We start from the raw sequence: 24,607 nt of genomic DNA on the forward strand, positions 1-24,607 counted from the left end.
AAAAGCAAGCCGCCGAGGACGTGCCCATCACCCCGCCCCTTTCGCGCCATCACCCCGCCCCATTCACGCTACCACCCCGCCCCCGGTCTCCCCCTCTTCCTCCCATCACCTCCCCTCCCCTTACGCTACTATCCCTGGTGGTGTAGAGGTATCTGTTCGCTGGGGGCAGGAAAGAAAGAGCCCCCGCTTTCCTGCCCGGAGCGCTGCTGCTAGCTGCCCTGCTGCATCCTGTGTGAGTCCGGCTCTCGGCATTTCAAAATGGCCGCCGAGAGTTGAAGCAGCCTCGTGAGACTTCAACTCTCGGCAGCCATTTTGAAATGCCGAGAGCAGGACTCGCACAGGATGCAGCAGGGCAGCTATCAGCAGTGCTACGGGCAGGAAACAGGGTGCTCTTTCTTTCCTGCCCCAAGTGAACAGGTACCTCTACACCACCAGGGATAGCAGCGTAAGGGAAGGGGAAGGGAGTCCTGTGCCCACTAGCGCCCATTTCATTTCACGCAGAAACGGGCCTTTTTTTACTAGTTTTCAATAAAACAAATTTATTTTTGCATCTGAGCAAGATCCTTCAGTAGATCAGATGTCTATTCGAACCTGCAGGGAACTTTTATTTTTATTAACATAGCCCTAGACATTCCTTGTGTGTTAATTGCTCCTTAGGGTAACTACACTACACCCTTGTGTTACTGCAGATCAGGGGAGGTAAAGTAGATATGTAAGTTGCATTTTCAAATCTATATGCATATCTTTTCTGCAAAATTCTACCAGAACAAAAATCAAGCAAAAGTGACTATAAATAGTTGGTATCCACAACAATTTTATAAGTATACTAGTGAAAAAGGCCCGTTTCTGACACAAATGAAACGGCCTCTAGCAAGGTTTTCCTTGGAGTGTGTATGTTTGAGAGAGTGTATGTGAGAGTGACTGTGTGTGAGAGAGAGAGTGAATGTGCGAGTGTGTGTATGTGAGAGAGTGAGTCTGGGTGCGAGTGTGTCTGTGAGAGAGAGTGTGTGCAAGTGCGTATGTGAGACACAGTGTGAGAGAGATTGTTTCACACAGATACAGTGTGTGCGAGTGTGTGTGTGAGAGACAGACTCTCTGTGAGACTGAGTGTATGACACCAAGAGAGTGTGTGAGTGACTGTGTAACACATAGAGAGTGAATGTGATACAGTGTGAGACACAGAGTGTGTGAGAGACAATGTGTGAGTGAGAGAGAAAGACATTGACTGTGAGAGAGAATGTGTGTGTGACAGAGATACCTCCCCTCCCCCCCACTCTGGTGTCAGGCCCCCCCTCCCTCCCTCTCTCTGGTGTCTGAGCGTTACTGTGCAGGATGCTGAGCTCTGGCTGTGCTTCAAGGAACTGACCAATCCTATTTAATAGAATGCACCTCCAACATTCTGAAGCCGAGAAACCTCGTGTGGTTGATCACTTCTGCTTGTGACGAACCCGGAAGTACGCAATGTCAATTTAGGAGATGGATACAGAGAGCAGGAATGCCTCAGCCATGCAGTCAGCTTCAGAATGTTGGAGGTGCGTTTTATTATATAGACTAGTAAAAAAGAACCGTTTCTGTAGGCAAGGAAACGGGTCTTAGGCAGGCAATTCCCCCCCCTCCCCCGTGCTACGGCCCCCTCGAACCCCCCCTTCCGCGAACCTGTCAATCCCACCCCGGAACGTCGAAAACCGCAACCCCCCTCCCGCCACTGTTGTGCACTACCTTCGGGTCGGTTCTTCAATCATCTTGTCTGGAAGTTCCTCTGCGTGCGTCTGACGTCAGACGCACGGAGTTAAACTTTCTGAGAAGATGATTGAGGAACCCACCCGAAGGTAGTGCACAACAGCGGCGGGAGGGGGGGTGCGGTTTTTGGCATTCCGGGGGGGGGGGGGGGGGTGACAGCTGATTCTGAGGCAGTAGGAGTAGGGAAACCTACTCCTCCCCTTGCCTTCGAATCAGCTGTGTTGATGTCAGTGACGTCCGTGCGTGTCTGCCTCGCAGACCACTTGCAGCCAGGGAGCCACGGTCCCAAGCATAGAACGTTGGAGGTGAGAATTATTATATAGGATAAGCATAGACCCACTGGCACAGACCAAAGGTCCATCAAGCCTAGTATCCTGTTCCAACAGTGGCCAATCAAGGTCACAAATATCTGGCAGAATCCCAAAGAGTAAAACAGATTTTATGCTGCTTATCCCAGTGTGGATTTTCCAAAGTCCATCTTTAAATCCTGATTCACTAACTGCTCTTACCACATTCTCTGGCAATGAATTCCAGAGCTTAATTTCTTGTCAAAGAAAGGTTTTCTATGATTTGTTTAAAATTTACTACTTAGTAGTTTCATTACGTGCTTTCTATCTAGTCCTTGTACTTTTGGAAAGAGTAAACAAGTGATTCATGTCTTCCTATTCCACTCCACTCATTATTTTGTAGACTTCTATTTCTCTTCTTTAAGCTAAAGAGCATCTTTAGCCTTTCCTTATAGGGAAGTTTCCCTTCCCTTTTATCATTTGGTCACCTTTTCTGTACTTTTGAGAAATGGTACAAAGTCTATGGGTAAGATGCACTAAATTGGCATTAATTAAATCAATATGAGATTTGCCCACAGTACTGTAAAAAAAAAGAAATTAGTCAGATCACACAGCAGTAGGCAACTTGATTCATTGTAAGTGCTTGGATGGAAGATAGGAATGATTTGTGCCGAGATTGGACATGGCACCTACTATGAACAACTATGTTGGCATACTAAGAGAGACATAGAGCTAAACGTGTGACTGAAAATGTAGAACAAGCTAACAGAGACAATGCCAGATTAGAGTGGACTTCTGATTGGATGGCAGGTCCACTGATACCAGTTGCCCCGAGCAACATGAAAACCTGCTTTAACTGTAGCTCGTTGTGAAATTTCATTGCTCTCTGCCACATGACAGAAGATTGGAGCGTCCTTCACGGTAAGGAAAGATGGCTTGGTACACAGTTCCATTAAGCGACTCATTAACCCAATATTGCGAAGCTCAGGTACAGTATATCCCATCCTGTATTCTGTAGACTGTTCTGAGGCACACCAGCAGACAGGGTTCCTATCTGAATCCACAGCACTAAAACTAGGGAAGTGGCGGATACAGCGCTGTATATAACGCCGACTGCGCTCATTCCCTCCAAATCCCCAACCCTGGTTTACTTGATCAGCGTGGCACTCCTTCAATGGAGCTATTTGAAAGATCTGACCATCTCTGCAAAACAAATAAAACAACAAGTCAGACTTCTCAGTGCTGAACAAGGAAAGACAGGAATGAGGAATAGCACAGCACAGAACCTTTTTACTGCTCAGTCAGTGAATAAGTTTACTCTAGAAAGTACAATGAATAAACACATTACATTTATCCAGACCAGGGTTACTGAAGCACAGCCTGCTTACTGTGACTATATGATATGAAAAGGAGCCTTTAAGTTAATGTATTAACTGTGGTTATTTCTATTAGAAAAACTAACCCCCCCCCCCCCCCCCCCCCCCCAATATTCAGCCGGCAGTGGGCAGCACTTTGACTGCCTGCCGCCGGTGTTAAACCCAGATATTCAATGCTGGGCCATTTCTGGTGACTGACATTGAATATCCGGGTTTTTTTGGCCACTATTCAGCAGTTGACTGGTTAAGTTATAGCGGTAAAAGATAGGACTGCTATTTGTGTGGTCCAATATAACCACTAATCATATCTGGTCTAGTGCTGAATATCCATGCAGCATAGCCAAAAGTGTGATGAGATTATGGATCTTTGTTTTCCAGCAGCAATCGAAATAATAATACAAATCAATTTAAAAGTGAATTATACAAATTTTAGAAAAAAAAGATCTTGGTGGGTATAATGATACAGCTACATAGTCAGAAAAAATGCCAAACTATGTAGTTACCACATTTGTGGTCAGAGAGGAAATTAATTTTTTTTCTGTGGCTATACAATATGACGTCAATTTTCCAAATGATTTAAGGTGGCAATGGGTGCCAAGTGCATGCATGCTTTCAGATTTTAAAAAAGGGGGGCAGACTCAAGAAAAATGTCAGGAAGTATTTTTTCACGGAGAGAGTGGTGGATGCTTGGAATGCCCTCCCGTGGGAGGTGGTGGAAATGAAAACGTTAACGGAATTCAAACATGCGTGGGATAAATATAAAGGAATCCTATGCAGAAGGAATGGATCCTCAGGAGTTTAGTAGAGATCGGGTGGCAAAGCCGGTGGTGGGAGGTGGGGCTGGTGGTTGGGAGGCGGGGATAGTGCTGGGCAGACTTATACGGTCTGTGCCAGAACCGGTGATGGGAGGCGGGGCTGGTGGTTGGGAGGCGGGGATAGTGCTGGGCAGACATACGGTCTGTGCCAGAGCCGGTGGTGGGAGGCGGGACTGGTGGTTTAAAAATGTTTTATCTCCTTTGAAAATGTGAGCAGTTGCAGCCAGGGGCGTAGCCAGACTTTGGCGGGAGGGGGATCCAGAGCCCGAGATGAGGGGGCACATTTTGCCCCCCCCCAGCGCTAACACCCCTCCCGCCATTACCAACCCCCCCCCGCCCCTCTCGACCCCCCCTCCCGCCGTCGCTGTGGCTACCTTTGCTGGCGGGGGACCCCAATCCCCGCCAGCTGAGGAGGTCCTCTTCTTCCTCCGAAGGCTCCTTCGTTCTGTTTCTGACGTCCTGGAAAGGCTTTGTTCTGTTTCTGTGATTCTGACTACGTGTACGTGCAGGACGTCAGAAACAGAACGAAGGAGCCTTCGGAGGAAGAAAAGGACCTCCTCGGCTGGCGGGGAATGTGGTCCCCCGCCAGCAAAGGTAGCCCACGGTGACGGCGGGGGAGGGTTGGTGGCGGGAGGGGGGGGGGTCGACAGGGTCGTCGTCAGGGGGGTCCAGGGCCAAATCTACAGGGGCCCAGGCCCCATGTAGCTACGCCACTGGTTGCAGCTGGGTTCTAACTCTTGTCAAGATGAAGTGCATTGTTTTAAATTAGGCTCTGCTTTCTCAAAAAATGTCCTTCGATGCCTAACAAATGTATAAGCCTCTTCTCTGCACCATTGTCTCATCCATGCATTGAAACAACAGCATTTAAACTGACTCTGGGATCCTGCATATGGAACAAAGAACATTTCAGGTATTAAGACAAATGGCTCCTTCTCAGAACTTTTTTTTTTTGTTAAAATCTCTTTATTGGTATTACTTAAAAAAACAATTAAACAACAAAGAACCATAAGAGCAGTGGTGTGCTGGAGCAGGCTCTCACGGGCTCGCGAGAGCCGTTTGTTAAGTTTTTAAGAATTTTGGGAGCCAGTTGTTAAAGTAGGCCTCCCGATGGCTACTTTAACAACTGACTCCCAAAATGTGGGCTTGGGCCCCCTCCTGAATTCATTTTTACTTTGCTGGCAGTAATGCTGGCCCCACCAGACAAGTAAATAGACTGCTGCTGCTGCTCCCTGCTCCTTGTTTCTGACTCTGAGCATCAGGCTGGGACTTTTCATGCAAGCGCAAGAAGGTTCCATCATGCTGCTCAGAGCCAGAAACAAGCAGCAGAGAATGGGGGCAGTCCATTTATTGGCTAGTGGGGTTCCGCAAAGGTATGCCTAGCGTGCCCGCACGAGGGGAGAGAGAGGCATGTATTCCCCCCCCCAAAAAAAAAAAAAATTTCAGGGTCGGCTATGCCCGGAGAGAGAGCCCGTTGTTAAATATTTACCAGCACACCCCTGCATAAGAGAAACATAAATGCAACCTCACATTGTGTGCAATTCTAGTGACCATATCTCAAGAAAGATATAACAGAATTCAAACAGGTTCAAAGAAAGGAAACTGACACTATTAAAGGGATGGAACTCCTCTCATATGAGGAAAGGCTTAAGAGGTTAGAGCTTTTCAACTTGGAAAAGAGAAGACTTAAGGGTAATATGACAGAGGTCTTCAAAATCTTGACATGAATTGATTTTTCACTCTTTCAAAAAGTACAAAGACTAAGGGGCACCCAGGGTCTCTTTTGCTAAGCCGGGTTACTGATTCCCGGTGTGGCAAATGAGAGGAAGTACATTCAATTCCTATGGGCTTCCTCTCATTTGCCACACGGGAATCACTAGCGTGGCTTAGTAAAAGAAGCCCTCAATGAAGTTACATGGTAATATTTTTAAAAGGAATAGGAGGAAATATTTTTTCACTCAATGAATAGTTAAGCACTGGAACTCGTTGCCGAAGGACGTGGTAAGAGCGGTTAGCATCTCTTGGTTTAAAAAAAGGTTTGGACAAGTTCCTGAAGAAAAGTCCATAGTCTACGATTGAGACATGGGAAAGCCACTGCTTGCCTCTGGAATTAGCAGCGTGAAAGCATGCTACTGTTTGGGATTCTGAGACAATAAAGAGGAGTGTCCTAACCGAGCAATAAAAGTAGTGGAAATCATACTTTAACAACCTACAAGAAAAACTCTTTAAAGTAAATCTATCTTGGCGGCATCATATAGCAATTGTATCAGCTATATGATCTCCTATAGCTCAAAGCTATTCCAATGCCTCCAATGCCATACTGTCTTTTTTTTATTGTATTATAAACAAAACTTAACTGTTAACTTCTGCTCTTAATAGATTTGTCTAGTTTAAACCAATAGTTTTTGCAAGAGCACAGGTGACATTGTTGTTCATACTTAAGCAATAAACAAATCATATTCCACTATTGCTGCATAGTAAGAGTACCTTTCCGTTGAGTAATAATCAGCTTTAGGGCCACAGTAATCAGAAAATCAGTCTATCTGTCTTAAAAATAGGGGTTTCTAGTCCCAGAGATTTCCATATAATGATCCCGAATGTAGGTGGCTCTCAAAGTTCCAATACATCAGAAATTTGAGACCAAACATGCTGCTAATAATTCAAAAGGAAACAGCAACAGCGAACAGCAGAGGCAGTCCAGAGAAAGAGAAGACAACCATGGGTTTGCCATATGCAATTTATTAAAGAATGACTCAACCAAGTTTCAGAAGATAGCCTTCATCAGGGGTCAACAAGGTCTTTGAATGTAGAAAAAAGACAAATGGCAAACATAGATACTCTTCTTGTAAATCTACTTGCTGCACGAACTCCACCAATATCTCAGAAGTTTTATGTAAAATAAGGAAATAACATTAGCATACAATATGTGATAAAGTACCCATCTGTGTCTTGCAAGTCCAACAAATATGCACAGCAGAAATAAGAAGAAACCCTTTATGAAAAAACAAAGGAACCAAAGTAGGAGTAGCTGATGACGCAATGACAATCCACCAGGGAGATAAAGTTCAAAACATGTGATGTGATGGGTTCTCTTCAAGGAAACAAACCTTCTTTAGATTCCTCTCATACCACGAAATGGGGCTGCTAATCAGAGCACCTGGGAGCTTGCTATCCGATTAGCCCTCACCCCAGTTTCCTTGAACACACCCCATTCAACTCCAGATCCTACTACCTGATGGGAAATGTAATCTATACTTCTTAAGGTAGCCTACACTTCAAGCTTCTTTGTAGACATTTCCCATCAGGGAGTAGGATGGGGTGTGCTCGAGGAACCTGGGGTGAGGGCTAATCAATTAGCAAGCTCCCAGGTGCTCTGATTAGCAGCCTCATTTCATGGTATGAGAGTAGAGGAGTGTGGTAGCCGTGTTAGTCCACTCTTAAGGTTATCAATAGAAATCAAACAAAATAAAACATGGAAAAGAAAATAAGATGATACCTTTTTTATTGGACATAACTTAATACATTTCTTGATTAGCTTTCGAAGGTCACCCTTCTTCCTCATCTGATTTTTCCGATCTGAGGAAGAAGGGCGACCTTCGAAAGCTAATCAAGAAATGTATTATGTCAATAAAAAAGGTATCATCTTATTTTCTTTTCCATGTTTTATTTTGTTTAATATGGTATGAGAGGAATTTTAAAAAGCTTTGTTTCCTTGAAGGAATACATCACAGCACAACATGGGTAAAATGAGGAATAATTCTCCAAGATAGTGGATAATTAGCAACTGTAGTAAAGTTCCCTTGCTTTCCTTTCTCTTTTAGATTCAGGGAATTATATAGTATCCTCAATAAGTAACTGGGAGCCCAAGAAAAGAGGAGCCATGTCAACAGTTCAAGAAGAGGCAGATAGAGAGGAATACCGGATGAAACTGAAAGAAGTCAAGAGAGATATACATCTGGTGAAAGCACAAGTGTAAGAACAAATGGCTAGAACTGTAAGGAGGGGAGACAATAATTTTTTCAGATATATTAGTGAAAGGAGGAAGGCTAAAAATGGAATTGAGAGACTGAAAGATGCTGTGAACCATTATGTGGAGAATGATGAGGAAAAAGCAAATATGCTAAACAAATACTTCTATGTTAAAAAATTTTTTTTAAGGTGGGAGGGGGTTAGTGACCACTGGGGGAGTAAGGGGAGGTCACCCCGATTCCCTTCGGTGGTCATCTGGTCATTTAGAGCACATTTTTGTGACTTGGTCATAAAAAAAAAAAATAGGACCAAGTAAAGTCGGCCAAGTGTTCTTCAGGGACGCCCTTCTTTTTTCCATTATCAGCCGAGGACGCCCATGTGTTAAGCACACCCCAGTCCTGCCTTCACAATGCTTCCGTCACGCCCCTGTGAACTCTGGTCATCCCCGCGACAGAAATCAGTTGAGGACGCCCATCTCCCGATTTGTGTCGAAAGATGGGCGCTCTTCTCTTTCGAAAATAAGCCTGCATATTTTTCACTCTGCCCTATTCCCGTGCTGGCATCTGATTCCCCACCCCCCATCTCCTCGGCTATTTGTTAAATGTGCAGCCCTAGAAATAATATAAGACCTGCAAAAAATCCTAACTCAAACATGTCATACACCTAGCACTAATCCTATAGTACAAACAGCAAGAACCATACATATGAATAGGCAGCACTAAAAATAGTACACTGGTTCCTAAAACACCAACACACCTACCACAGGTAAAACAGAACAAGTGGGACTGTTACAGATCTCAGCACAGAAACTACATGCAAACAGAATACCACACCTAGATACTGACCTGGGAAGAGGGGTTGGAAGAAGAGATGCCAGAAACCGTGGAATGGAGGGGGGGCTGGAAGAAGAAATGTTGGAAACTGTGAATGGGATAGTGAGGGAAGAGAAGAGAATGAAGGAAGATATGCTGTACTGCAGTCAGAGAGGAGGGGTGTCGAAGACAGTAGAAAAGAATGGTAGAGATATGCATGCATTGCATCTTGCCCCTGCTTGCCGCTTTTCTGTGCAGCTGTTGAGCACTGAAGATTTCAAATTCTGTTTTCTCCTTTTATTAACTTTCTGATTAGGATTCAGCTCCTAGAAAAGTGCCACCTGTAGGCCCCCACCTCAGCTGACCTAATGACAGAGCTGCCCATAAGTATTTTATGACTGTTGTGTCCTTCCATAGGTATCCATATTTATTGTGCTTCAATACACAGAACACCTATTTTTATTATAACACAGACTTTGCAGAAATGATGTTCTGAAGACTTTAGTATCTACCAAATGCAAAATAGCATTACTAATGATGGAAATACGCACGTGCTTTGAAGAACATGGGGGATTTTTATTCCTTCCTTTGCCTCTGGAGCATTATGTTCTTTAGTAATATCCAATGGGTCTATGGTCTTTTCTTTGAAAAACAGAATATTCTTGGCTATATCCATCTGGACCATCTTGCTTGCAGCGATGTCCTTCAGCACTCTGTCCACACTCGACTGGAATCCTGGCAAGACATGGCAAATACTGAATTATAAACAACAGATAGTCAATGAACTATGGTGAAGATATGGTGAAGAGAGGTTATCTATCAAGAACCTCAGACATTTAATTTATTATTTAAAAAAATTTAAATCTGGACCATCTACGATTCTGGGCAGTCATCACAATTAGATGGTGACATGCGTAAAATATATACTGAGAGCTTTGGAATAAATACATCTAAGAATCACTTCACTACTTACAAGATATTGCCTCTGCACCATACTACTCTGCTAAGCAAGAACACTGTATCTGCAGTAAATTACATTTCAAGGAATGTGAACATTCCTTCGCTAACCTGACATTATATTTTCTTTCCAAAGGTTTTCATAAAATACTCCCCCAGCAAAAAAAAACCAAACAAAAAACCTTTGGAAACAAAATGCATTGTCAGGTAACCACAGAAAGGTGGTATATCAAATCCCAAATGCTAAGACCCCCATAGGTATAAGCTGAGCTTCTTAGCATTTAGCACACCCTAAACTTTAGTAAAAAGGCCCCTCAGTAACTGCATAATTTTGTTATTGCTTTGTCTGTCCTACAATAGCTATTTCTATGTACAATGTAGTAGGACAAAGCTACACATAGAGAAATGGGAAGAGAATAATAGTATTTCAAAATACAGGAAGGTATAACAGACATCATACTTATTTCTGTATATACAGTGGGGAAAGGAAGTTAACTAGATAGATCAAAGTTTTCATAAATGGTCTATGGCTGATTGGCTAATAAGCTGCAGTAAAAAGTGGCTTTAGTGTGCCCTTATGCTAAACAGGATTACATAAAAGTCAGTCATATCTTTTTGCAGTTTACCATAGCCAGTTAAGTGCTGAATGTCACACTTATAAGAGTAGCCATACTGGGACAGATCAATGGTCCATCTAGCCCAGTATCCTGTTTTCCAAACAGTGGCTAAGCCAGGTCACAAGTACTTGGCAGAAACTCAAATCATAGCAACACTTCATACTACAAATCCCTGGGCAGCAGTTGCATCCCATGTCTTTCTCAATAGCAGACTATGGACTTTTCTTCCAGGAATTTATCCAAACCTTTTTTATACTCAGATACGCTAACCGCTGTTACCACATCCTCTGGCAAAGACTTCCAGAGCTAAACTATTCATTGAGTGATAAAATATTTCCTCCTATTTGTTTTTAAAGTATTTCCATGTAGCTTCCTCGAGTGTCCCCCAGTCTTTGTACTTTTGGAACAAGTAAAAAAAAAATCGATTTACTTCTACTCGTTCTACACCACTCAGGATTTTGCAGCCCTCAACCATATCTCCCCTCATCCTTCTCTTTCCAAGCTGAAGAGCCCTAACCTCTTTAGCCTTTCCTCATATGGGAGGAGTTCTATCCCCTTTATCATTTTGGTCACTCTTCTTTGAACCTTTTCTAATTCCACTATATCTTTTTTGAGATACGGTGACCAGAACTGAATGCAATACTCAAGGTGCAGACACACCATGGAGTGATGCAAAGGTATTATACTATTTTCAATCTTATTCACCATCCCTTTTCTAATAATTCCTAGCATCCTGTTTGCTTTTTTGGCCACCACCGCACACTGAGCAGAAGATTTCAGCGTATTATCTACAAGGACATCCAGATCTTTTTCTTGAGTGCTGACCCCTAAGGTGGACCCTAGCATCAGGTAGCTATGATTTGGATTATTCTTTCCAATGTGCATCACCTTGAATTTGTCCACATTAAATTTTATCTGCCATTTGGATGCCCAGTCTTCCAATTTCCTAAAGTCCTCCTCCAATATTTCACAGTCCACACGTGTTTTAACAACCTTGAATAGTTTTGTATCATCTATAAATGTAATCACCTCACTCGTTGTTCCAATTTCCATATCATTTATAAATATGTTAAATACCACTGGTCCCAATACAGATCCCTGTGGCACTCCACTGTTCACCCTCCTCCATTGAGAGAAATGACCATTTAACCCTACCCTCTGTTTTCCTTCCAATAACCAATTTCTAATCCACACCAGTACCTTGCCTCCTATCCCATGACTCAGGAGTCTCTCATGAGGAATTTTATAAAAAGCTTTCTGGAAACCTGATACACTACATTTACCGGCTCAACTTTATCCATGCCTTTAAAGAAATGAAGCAAATTGGTGAGGCAAGACTTTCCTTGGGTAAACCCATGTTGACTGTCTCATTAAACCATGTTTGTCTTTGTGTTCTGTAATTTTATTCTTTATAATAATTTCCACCATTTTGCCTGGCACCAACGTCAGGCTTACCTGTCTATAATTTACCAGATCACCCCTAGAACCCTTTTTAAAAATCGGCGTCACAGCGGCCACCCTCCAATCTTCAGGTACTAAGGATGATTTTAACGACAAGTTACATATTACTAACAGCAGATCAGCAATTTCATGCTTGAGTTCTTTGTGTACTCTTGGATGTATGCCATCTGGTCCAGGTGATTTACTACTCTTTAATTTGTCAATTTGGATCAGTACATCTTCCAGGTTCACTGAGATTTCTTTCAGTTCCTCTGCATTATCACCCTTAAAAACCATTTCTGGTACATGCAGATCTTTTACATCTTCTTCTGTAAAGACAGAAGTAAAGAATGCATTCAGTTTCTCCGCTATTGCCTTGTCTTCCCTGAGCGCCCCTTTTGCTCGTTCGTGAGCTAACGGTCCCATGGATTCCCTCGCAGGCTTCCTGTTTCTGATGTACCTGAGTAGAGAGGTGTGGTAGCCGTGTTAGTCCACTCTTAAAGGTTATCAATAGAATCAAACAAAATAAAAAATGGAAAAGAAAATAAGATGATACCTTTTTTATTGGACATAACTTAATACATTTCTTGATTAGCTTTTGAAGGTTGCCCTTCTTCGTCAGATTGGAAATAAGCAAATGTGGAAGCAGATAGTATATATAAGAGAAACATCAAAGCATTACTTTGACAGTCTGACAGAGTGGGAGGGTGGGGGTATGCATGGGGACATCAAAGCATTTCATTGATATTCTAACAGGATGGGTGTTGGTAGGTGAGAGGAGGGTAATAAACAGAGAAATACAGCTTTATGGTTTATAATGGGTTATAAAACCCAGATCCTTATTAAGTCCTGTCTGTTGGGTGTCGAAATATTCAATCATTCTAACTTCAAAGGTCTTATGTTCTTGTATTGTTTTAAAGTTACCTTTCAGGATCCTTACTGTGAAATCACTGGTGCAGTGTTCTGGTCTTGTAAAGTGTTGGCCCACAGGGGTGGGGGCTTGACTGGCACCGGCTATTTTCATGTGATGTCTGTGCAGATTGAATCTTGTCTTAAGCATCTGGCCTGTTTCTCCAATATAGCATCCTTCGTTACATTTTTTACACTGAATGATATATACCACATTGGAAGATGAGCATGTAAAATAGTCCCTTATGTTGAATATTGAAAAAGTTGTTACTGTGAGTTTTAGTCTCTGCGGCAAGTTTCTCTTCATATTCTCTTTTAGCCTTCTTTATTAATGCTTTGCATCTGACTTGCCAGTGCTTATGTAGCTTCTCATTTTCTTCATTTGGGTCCTTTTTCCATTTTTTAAGGACAATCTTTTGGCTGTAATGGCCTCTTTTAGTTCACCTTTTAACCATGCTGGCTGACGTTTTCTCTTCTTTCCACCTTTGTAAATACGTGGCAAGCTTCTGGACTGGGCTTCCAAGATGGTATTTTTGAATAATGTCCACGCTTGATTTAGTGTCCTAAACTTTGCAGCCAATCCTTTTAGTTTCTTTTTTTCCTCTTTTTATTATAGTCGCCCTTTCGAAAAGGAGAAGGAGGTTTTTTAGGACTGATGAAGACGTAGGGCGGGTCATTAGTCCAAGCCTTATTTCAGACATGACCTAAGCCACTGAAGTCCTTTTTCCTCCTTTTACTTTTATACTTAGCAAATTGGATGTTACTTGCTAGTACTTTATAGTGATACACTCAAGACAAATTTTCCCAGAAATCAAATGTTCATGTAATCTTTCTTCTTCTCAATCACTTGAGAGCCCACTATTTTCCCATGGGGCTCTCCTAATTCATCCACAGCTCTAGCTGCCCTTTGCTGACACTTAAAATACTGTAACCTAAATTATCTCCAGCTACACACACCAATATTTCCTAAGTGCTCCCTGTTAACCAAAAATATGAAGTGTCAGATTTTGATAATTTTAAGGTTTTTCAGGGATCAGTAGGACACACACATCCACTCTCATCAAAGTCTACCTCCCAACTGCCAACTTCTTCTTCAATGACAGTTTAGAATACTGACCCGGGGAGTCAGCGTATATGAGGCATCTCATGACAAACTACATTCCATTGTGTAACAGCTTGCCTCTCAAACTTTCTTTTACTGCTGCATCACAACTGCTCAAGACAAACACTTTTAAATAAATAAAATAAAACTTCCCTTCCCCATCCTGCCACATACCTTGCTAGGGTGTTACATCAGTTCCTGAGCTGCCCACTTGCTATTGTTTGTGCTGGCAGTGAGCAGCATGCTTTCCTGAACAGCTCTGCCCTTTCTTGCTCCCAAATGACCCTCGGCTCGTGCATGCTCCTCCTTGCATGGCCACATTTCCCAGAACCGTTGGCTCTAACATTCAGCCGCTTCTTCTGGGGAGCCTTCTGGTTTTCCCCTAACTTGGCTGCCATGTCCACCATTAACATAGGGCTGGTTCCACAGTCCAAAATCACCCCTCCTGTAAAGCTCCTAGTGTGAACCAGTCCTTCCACTGTGCAAGCACCAGCTCCATGTGCGTACGCACATGTGTTTGACATCATGGCACATATGCATCACACTCACCCATGCCGACAGCCACGAGGGAAACCTGGCCACAGAGCCCTGCACACACCACTGACTTCAAGCTCCACTTGCCTGCTCTTCTCCCCACAGCCCGGACATACACCGCGCATAAGTGTGATCCACTTCCAGGTTTGAGGGGAGAATACAACAGTGTCTGCTTTGGCCTTCTGCAGCTCAGATCTGCCCTAGGATGCTCACCAGGCAACAGCTGTTTTTTTAGGATCCTCTGGGTTTATGGCCACTTGGAAGTAACCAGCTGTGAAATCTTGAGAAGAAAAATACCTTGCTCTCCCTATGGCATCTAAGGATTTTTCGATTCACGGCAGGGAATATGCATCTTTAATGGTTATGAATTAAGCTTGCTATAATCACCACAAAACCTTATGCTTCTGTCCTTTTTCTTAATAATCATGGCGGGGAAGACCAAGGACTACTACTATTTTTCAGGATCCCTTGCTGAACTAAATCAGAGATGTGTTTATTGAATTTATCGAAAATAGCGGTGAAACTCGGTGATGCCACTGTTTAATAGGCTTATGGGCTCCAGTAAAAATGCTGTGAGTTACCACATTTGTATATGTAATTGTCATGGTTGTGACTGTGCCCCTGCATCCAGACTCACCTATTTTCAGTGGTCTGGCTCTGAGGCTTCTATGGACTGCTTTGTCCCTGCATTGCTGCATCTGCTGTTCCTGCTGTCCAAGCTTCGCTCTGGTGTTTTCCTGTTGTCCAGGCCTCATTCTGGTGTTCCTGCTGTCCAATCAAGACTCATTCCAAGTTGTGACATCATCAGCAAAGTCCTTTATAAAGCACCTTGGAACTTTCATGCTTTTGCCTTTGCAAAGAGGTCTTTTAACCTTGTCTTTGTGTTTCCTGTTTAGATCCATTTCCTGCTTGGCTTTGCTCCTGTATGCCTTGATTCCAACCTAGCTTTGTTCCTGTGAGTCTATCCCTGAATGTCTTATTTCTGAACCATGTTCCTGCAAGCCTTTGTAAACCTTGCTCCTGAAGCTTTACTCCTGTGCAGTTTTGTTCCTGCTTACTTGTGTTTCTATGAGTCTTGTATCTGAAAGCATTGTTTTAATAAACCTTGTTCTTGAAGCTTTACTTCTGTGTAGTCTTGTCCCTGCCTATCTGTGTTTCTATGAGTCTTGTTCCTGAAAGCCTTGTTTCTGTGTGTCTTGTTTCTGAACCTTGTTCCTGAAAGCTTGTCTATTGCTTTAGCCAAACCCTACTCTTGGTTTCTGTTACAGTTTGACTGTACCTCTGGCTCCTGCTTTAGTCTAGCCCTGCTCTTGACTCTTGCTACAGTTAAACTCTGTTTCTGCTTTTTGTTAAAATCAAGCTCTGTTCCTGTTCCTGCTACGCCAAGTCTGTTCCTGAATTCTGTTCCTGCTAAGCCAAGCCAAGTCTGTTCCTGAATCCTGTTGCCAAGCCAAGTCTGTTCCTGGTTCCTGATCCTGCCAAGCCAAATCTGGCTACTGCCTTGTCTATAGTATAGCTTCTGTCTTGCCTGTCTGTTATCCATTTGTGCCTAGCCTTGCCTCATCTCATCTTGTCCTGTCCAGATCCAGTCCTTGCCTTGTCTTACCCTTTTCTGGACCTAGTTTTAATCTAGTTCCGTGTCTTGCCTTGTTATGCCTTGCCTGATATTGCCTGGGTCCCAGTTCCAGTTTTAATCTAGTTCTGAGTATTGCCTTGTCCTGCCTGGGTTCCAGGTCTGGCCCTTTGCTTTCCTTGCCTCATCTGGATTCGGTCCTTGTCTTGTCTATCGTACCTGGAAACCGCTGCCTTGCTTTGTTTAAGTCCTGTCTTGTCTAGCCCACTCTTGCTTTGTCTTGCCTAGTCCTGATTTATTCTGACACTTGCCCTGTGCCAGCCCAGGTGAGTTGTCTGCCACAGCTTGGGCTGTGGTCCAAGGGCTCACTATCCCCTAATCTGTGACAGAATCCCCAAATCCATGACAGTAATATTCATGTCAGACTACGAGAATACCTGCTTTCGCTTTTGTAACAAGGCTCTTAATTGTTCAGCTTGAATCTGTAATGATTATAATATACAGGCAAATAGTTGGAGTATTCACCAAACAAGTCAGTTATTTTTGTACTTTTATGACATCAGAAATGACATTATCATGTGAATTAGAAATTGGACCTGATATTTCAAAGTTTTTTATGTTTACAACTTATAAATGGCTGTTATATGTAGAAAATATGCTGAAATTTTCTGCCCAGCATACAGTGGTGGCCAAAAAAGCAAACAGTATGCTTGGAATTATTAGGAAAGGATGGTAACTAAGACCAAGAATACTATAACCCCTCCTTATCGTTCCATGGTGTAACCTCAACTTGAGTATTGCATTTATTTCTGGTCACCGTATCACAAAAAAGATATAGTGGAATTAGAAAAGGTTCAAAGAAGAGTGACTAAAGTGATAAAGGAGATGGAACTCCTCACATATTACTACTACTATTTATCATTTCTATAGCGCTACATGGCATATGCAGCGCTGTACACCAGGCAACCTAAAGCATTTGCCACACTCAGTACATGGAAATGGTTTTACTACTCAATGGCTATTCTGGTGCATAGTAAGTGTTTCCTTGTCAATGAATGTTTTACCACACTCAGAGCATCTAAATGGCTTCAACTCCTGCATGGATTCTCTGGTGTTTTGTGAGGTTTACCTTCCTACTGAAGCTTTTATTACACTCACTGCAGATAAATGGTTTCATTCCTGTGTGGATTCTCTGGTGTTCTGCGAGGTGTACCTTCTGACTGAAGCTTTTATTACACTCAGTGCAGATGAATGGTTTCATTCCTGTGTGGATTCCATATGAGGAAAGGCTAAAGAGATTAGAGCTCTTCAGGTTGGAAAAGAGACAGCTGAGGGGAGATATGATCAAGGTCTACAAAATCTTGAGTGATGTAGAAGTGAATCAATTTTTTTTACTCGTTCAAAAAGTACAAAGACTAGGGGCCACTCAATTAAGTTAAATGGAAATATTTTTAAAACAAATAGGAGGAAATATTTTTTAACTTAATGAATAGTTACGCTCTGGAACTCTTTGCCAGAGCATATGGTAACAGTAGTTAGTTTATCTGGGTTTTAAAATGGTTTGGACAAGTTCCTGGAGAAAAAGTCCATAGTCTGTTATTGAGATGGGCATGGGGGAAGCCACTGCGTGCCCCAGGATTGGTAGCATAGAATCTTGCTACTATTTGGGTTTCTGCCAGGTACTTGTGACTTGGATTGGCCACTGTTGGAAAGAGGATACTGGGCTAGATGGACCATTCGTCTGACCCAGTGTGGCTATCCTTATGTTCTTATATATGACTTTTACCTAATAACCTACTGCTGTGAGTTATATGCATAAAATCTATAGGCTCTACAGTAGTTCAAGTGACCCTTAAGGTTACCTCCCCTTTCTGTCTCTGTTTTGATGAACTGCATCTTCTTTTCTCTGGTCCCCCTTACCTCCCTGTCCCTCTCTCACTCACTAATCTTCCCTTGATATGTTCCTCAGTCACCTTTATACCTGGGCTCACTCCCTCCCCTCCTAGTACCTCTTCATCACTAGCATCTTCTCCCCGGTACCATGCATTTATTTATTTAAAAGGCTTAATATACTGCCAGAGAACCATCTCATGCCATTTTGAAATGAAATTTGAGATGCCTAAAACTGTTGCTGATGTCCTGGATCACAGAGAAGACTAGTAAGAGCAGATGTTACTTCCCTCCCTTGTCTCATACCCAGGGCATGATGCCTTCCCACCTCACCTTATGTCTCTATAGAGACAGTGGTTACAGATGTTGCTTCCTTACCTTGTATCTGCAGGACTTGCTTCCAGTTAATGACATCTGTTTTTGACAAAATTTCTCCCAGATTTTCTGGGTCTTTGGTGAACATGAAGTAACTATTTGTGTAATTATCCAGGTCATCTTTCATTTCCTGAGGGAAAGGTCAAATGAAAGCAACAGAGAAAGAAGACTGAGCACATACAGTGTCTCTTCTTTACTCTTCACAGGCATTATTATTAATGAGATCCCATTGCATTATATGGGACCTCAATAAAATAACTTATGTCAACGGTGTTAGTGCACAGTAAAGCAGCGACACATAGTTCGCCTAGCTGTACGTTCCATCATCACAGAAGACATGACAGGCAAGCTCTCTGATAGCAGAAAGGACAGCAATAGGGGAGAAAAAGAAAGAAAAAGCTTATCCCACATGAGGTCACAGATCTCAGATCCACATGTAAACGAATTAATCAATTAAGTGCTAACAATTGTTGGCGTTAACAAGCACTTAATTGGCAGTAGTTAGGAGTTACACGTGGATCTGCCCTACACCCTATTCTGTGACATGCACACTTAAATTTCATAGTGTGCAACTGAAAAGGGAGTGTGGCCATGGGAGGTTCATGCACGGGTCATGCACATTCCCAGAAATTAGGCACAATGTTATAAGCATGCAAATGCTAGTATTCTAACTGCCATCAGTTGAGTGTGAGCATTTACACCAGCTTTTGGCAGCCATAAGTGCTTGCACCCAAAGTTAAGCAGGAGAAGCTAGTATTCTATAAAGGGCACTCAGAGCGCTCATTACAGAATATTTGCTTACCCTGGATTTTAGCGGCATCTAAGTCTGAGCACCATTTACTGATTGGCCCTATGTGTGTATCATACTTAATACTGGATGTATTTAAGCAGCTCTGGTGCCTTCTAAGAAGGCAATGAGAAGAACTGAAGTGAGGGAGGTAACAGAATGGAGGAGTGGCCTAGTGGTTAGGGTGGTGGACTTTGGTCCTGAGGAACTGAGTTCGATTCCCGGCACAGGCAGCTCCTTGTGACTCTGGGCAAGTCACTTAACCCTCCATTGCCCACCGCATTGAGCCTGCCATGAGTGGGAAAGCGCGGGGTACAAATATAACAAAAAAAAAAAAACACTCTTTAGCAAGGAAACCTCTTGTTACTTCAGCTACCACCTTACGTATCCCTTGTGTTCTCCACAGCTCTAGGGCACAGCAGGAGAAACTGGAGAAAGAAAGTGAAAGTAATAGATAAACAGAACACAAAGGGGATTACACTTTCATGAGGCCTAGTGATCACAGTGTTGAACTGGGGCCAAGAATCCACCACCACTTCCAGGTTGAAGGCATTTCCACGATTAATATAATAAACAGTGCCATAAACCTGCAGGAAAAAACACAAACAAACAAACATCAGTCTCAATGTCTGTGTGCTCTGTAGTATGTGTCTATGGTATGTCTAGGGGTGCAGTAAAATTTGAAACAATGTGTGTCCTGTTGTTGATTCTTGTTCTGCTTTTGTTGAGCTGTTAGCTACTGATGCAAATAAAAAGCTGCTGATATACTTGTCTAGATCAGTTCTTGTGCAAGCTGATGCTCCCTACAACAATGAAGCAGAAAGTTGTGCCAGAAGGGGAAGGGACACAGGAAAAAGCAGGCTCCAGTGGATCGTTGTCACTGCCGTTGACTTCTGCACAGACATGGGTGAGATGCCAGTCCATGGGCGGGGGAGAGGGGTTGAGAGAAGCAATGCCTGATCCAGGGGTGGAAGAGAGAAATGTTGGACACATGGGGTGTGGTAAGGGAAGGAAGAGAGATGTTAGACTTGGGAGTGGAGGGGAAGGAGAGAGAGAGATATTGGATATGCAGAGTGGAATGGAAGGGGATGTTGAGATGAAGAGAACTTGGAAGTAGTGAGGAGGGAGGGAACAGAGAGGGAGAGATATTGGACCATGGGGAGGGAGGGAAGGAGAGATGTTGGACTTGGAGGGGGAAGAGAGAAAGAGGGATGAGATGCTGGAGTTGGAAGACACAGAGAGAGAGATGTTGGACCCCATGGGGTGGAGGGGATAGAGAGATGTTGTTCCCTGAGGGAGAAGAGAGAGAGAAAGAGAAAAAGAGAGAGACAGAGAGAGATGTTGGACTCTGAGGGAGGGAAGAAGAGATATTTTGGTTCCTGGGGCAGAGGGGAGGGAGAGAGGGGGAGACAGAGAGATATTGGACCTGGGGGTAGAAGGAAGGAAAGAGGAAGAGATATTGGACTTAGGAACATAGGGAGAGATGCTGGAGAATGGGAGAGAGGATGAGAGAGATGTTGGACCTGGAAGCAGAAGGGAGAAATACTGGACAATGGGAAGGAGAGAAGAGAGAGATATAGGACAGTCTTTATATTTTTGGAACAAGTAAAAAGTTAAAGTAAAAAAGAGATGGAGAACTGGAAGGTGTGAAAGAGAGAGTGAGATTTGAGTGGACAGAAGCAGAAAAAAAGAGAATTACACTGCCAGATATTTCCTAAAGAAATACAGTTTCAATGCTTTCCTAAATAATAAATAATTCATTATAACTCTAATTTGGAGAATTCCAAATGACCGGTGATTGATAAGTGAGATGAAGTAAAAATGGATTTATATCTCAACCCCTTCAGTATGAGAAAATATAATATACTGTCTCGAAAATATGAACAGATACAATGGAGGATGACCATAAAATATTTTTAAAACTATCAAACATACCTGAAAATAAATAAATAAAACAAATATGGGGTTCAATCAGCAGCCAATGCAAACGTAAGAAAAGGGAACTATCATGTAAATGTGTATGGTATATTAAACATTCTGCTATATTTTGAATAATTTGAACTTCAAGTAATCTTGTGGAAATACTTTTTAAAACAAATAGGAGGAAATATTTTTTCACTCAAAGAATAGTTAAGCTCTGGAACTCGCTGCCGGAGGATATGGTAACAGCGGTTATCGTATCTGGATTTAAAAAAGGTTTAGACAAGTTCCTGGATGAAGAGTCCATAGTTTGTTATTGAGATGGACATAGGAGAAGCCACTACTTGTCCTAGGATTGGTAGCATGGAATGTTGCTACTAATTGGGTTTCTACCACGTACTTGTGACCTGGATTGGCCACTGTTGGAAGCAGGATATTGGGCTACATGGACCATTGGTCTGACCCAGTGTGGCTATTCCTATGTTCTTTTTGGCTACCGGCATAAATACTATTACTAGATCTAATAAAAATAAACTCTGCACCACTAAACTGAAAACTGGCAATCTAGAGGATAGTGAATTCTTCTTAGTTTCTTCAATACAAAGAAGGATTTTTTAACAAGCATACAAAATGGTTAAAATTTAGATGAAAGATAGCCTGAATGTAACTCACCTTGAGCTACTACTGAAAATGGTGTGAAAAGTACTAATAAGGAAGGCTAAAGGAGAATTTGAAAAGTTGCTTGCCATAGTAGCTTGCGGGAATGTAGGAATGTCTCTGGTATGGTCTTAAGAATTTCTTGATTGTTAGTTTATTTGGGTCCTTCCTCCTGAACCAATAGATTTTCTGCCTCTCCTCCCATTACTTATGTTTTAGATACTGCTTAAAGAAAATATAAAGAAATAATGCTACAAGATGCATCTGTAGAAATGTACTGTAATTTATGCCCTGTAAGGTCCAGCATGACCAGGTCTCAGGATCTGAAGTATTGAATAAAAATAGATGGCTTGTAAGTTCCCTTGGTGTGTTTGGCCAGCTGTGGGCAATCATGTGCTGGAGACATAAGCTATGCTGGATAGATAAGTGGTTAATAGGAAACAAGCCCAAGGGACAGTCTGAAGAAATCTCTAGGGTATTGTGTGTAAGAAGATGGAGCAATGTAGGTGGTTAGAATAGAATGAGCCAAGTATGCGAAATGAGAGGAACATATGTTTATGCAAGGCAGGGGGGAAGCAGAGGTGGAGCAGGTGAGTGGAAAAGCACATCTTTCTGTCTCAAAGTTATGTTTGAAGTTGTTGAAATGAAAATACAACAAAGTAAAAGGATTAGTGAACATACCATGATGTTAAATAGGAGAAAATATTTGTTCAATCAATGCATAATTAAGCACTGGAACTCAATGCCAGAAGATGTGGTACAGAAAGTTCATATAGCTGTGTTAACAACAACAAAAAAAGAGTTAATAAACCATTATTAAAGTAGATCTGGGGAGAGTTGCTGTTTATCCCTGGGGGTAAGTAGCCTAGAATGTTACTGCTTCTTGGGATCCTGCCAGCTACTTGTGAGCTACATTGTAAAAAGAATATTAGAGTCTTCCATTTACGGGACACATCCAGTATGGCATGTTCTGATGTTTAAAAACTATCAGTTCTAGAAAATATGACATGACCACAGAGGATTTGATTTCTACATGTAAAGGAAGGTCAGATCAACTAGGTCCGTGTTATTGTAACCAAAAATAACTTTGACAGATTAGAGAGGTGTTATAGTCCTCATCTACTATCGTATTCTGTCACTATTTCTATAATGGAGTATAAATGGCATGGGATTTCTGACTACAAATACTTAAGCTGAAGTTAAAAATTGTTTAAAAAACAAACAAACAAACAAAAAAAAACCCTGAAGCCGCATCCAAAGAGCGCAGACAGGACTCTTAAAAAAAAAGAAAGAGAGGCAGTACTATATCTCTCTGTGTCACTGAAAACGGACTCATAAAAATCTCTCCAGTTCTCTGGTTATGGGTCTAGGAGCATAGTGAAGAAAAAAAAAAAAAAAAGAATCCAATCAAGACAGGACAAAGATACAGGCAGATAGTTATTGTTTCTTTCCTAGTGTCGCACAAAACTGAATTGTAGGACTTTCAGGCTACAAAAGGTTAGGGCTCTTCAGCTTGGAAAAGAGACGGATGAGGGGAGATATGATTGAGATCTACAAAATTCTTAGTGGTGTAGAAAGAGTAGAAGTAAATCAATATTTTATTTGTTCCAAAAGTACAAAGACTGATTGGAGATATGTGATCTGCGTGCTTTTGCAATTTGTGCCATTCAGTATCTTAAAAGCTTGAATTAAGGGGGTAAATGCAGAGATGTTTGTGGGTAATTGTTGATTGGATGCATGTGTTGTGTTGGGGGGAGTATGAGTGGTGATAGTGGTATGCATGAGGTACGAGTGGTTTATGGGTGTAACAGAGTACTATTGTTAATGTATAATTTACAATAAATAAGAGATTGAGCAATAGTTGTCAGAGATTTTGTAGTTTAATATCCTTAGTGAGATATGGCCACCAAAACTGAACACAATACTTGAAGTGAGGCCTCACTAATGACCTGTTCAGGGGCATTTCTTCTGGTAATGCCTCTCTCTCTATGCAGCCTAGCATCTTTCTGTCACACTGTTTTGCTGCCTTGAGATCATCAGACACTAATATCCAAGGTTCATCTCCTGGTCCGTGCATATCAGTCTCTCACCCTCTATCACATACAGCACCTTTGGATTTTTACTCCCCAAGTACATCACTCTTCACTTATATGCATTAAATTTTATCTGCCAAACATTAGACCTTTCTTCTAATTTTTGCAGATCACTTTTCACACTGTTCACTCCTTCTGTGGTGTACACCCTATTGCAAATCGTCAGTCATCTGCAAAAAGGCAAATTTCCATTCAACCTTTTGGCAATATACTCCCTGAGGCACTTCACTACTCATCTGTCTTTCCTCTGAACAAATTCCATTTACCACCACTCAATGTCATCTGTCAGTTAACCAGTTTCTAATCCATTACACCACTTTGGGTCCTAACTTCAGCCCATTGAGTTTAATAATGAGCTTCCTATGAGGAACTGTGTCAATGGCTTCACTGAAATCCAGTGCTACATCTAATGTGTTCTCGATCCAGTTCTCTGATCACCCAGTCAAATAAATCAATCAGATTCATTTGGCACAATTTTCCTTTGGTAAAAACCATGTTACTTTGGATCTTTTAACCCATTGAATTCTAAAAAGTTCACTATCCTTTCCTTCAGCAGTGCCTCCACTACTTTTCCGAGCACTGAAGTAAGGCTTACCAGCCTTACCCACTTCTCTATCATCGTTCTTATGAAGAGGAACCACATCTGTTTCTCTCAAGACCTGCAGAACTTTTCTTATCTCTAAGGATTTACTAAACAAATTCTTTAAACGGCCCGCCAGAACCTCTCTAAACTCCCTCAATATCCCGGGCTTGGTCT

General features: G+C 42.2%; 1 protein-coding gene across 5 annotated transcripts in view; it reads right to left on the reverse strand.

The window, feature by feature from the left end:
* Positions 1 to 2,363: 2,363 nt before the first annotated feature.
* The window catches only part of LOC115482242 (glycine N-acyltransferase-like protein 2), a 51,480-nt gene continuing 29,236 nt past the window's right edge, over positions 2,364 to 24,607 (reverse strand). For all 5 annotated transcript variants that reach the window (XM_030221927.1, XM_030221911.1, XM_030221902.1 and 2 more), the window contains 4 exons: positions 19,660 to 19,767; positions 18,397 to 18,523; positions 9,548 to 9,731; positions 2,364 to 3,230 (listed from right to left, as the gene is read on the reverse strand). In XM_030221927.1, coding sequence (XP_030077787.1) covers positions 2,810 to 3,230; positions 9,548 to 9,731; positions 18,397 to 18,523; positions 19,660 to 19,767 — 840 coding nt within the window. In that variant the 3' untranslated portion in view covers positions 2,364 to 2,809. The remainder of the gene's footprint in view (positions 3,231 to 9,547; positions 9,732 to 18,396; positions 18,524 to 19,659; positions 19,768 to 24,607) is intronic.

Source organism: Microcaecilia unicolor, chromosome 1 (assembly GCF_901765095.1).
Source record: "Microcaecilia unicolor chromosome 1, aMicUni1.1, whole genome shotgun sequence".
Lineage (NCBI taxonomy): Eukaryota > Metazoa > Chordata > Amphibia > Gymnophiona > Siphonopidae > Microcaecilia > Microcaecilia unicolor.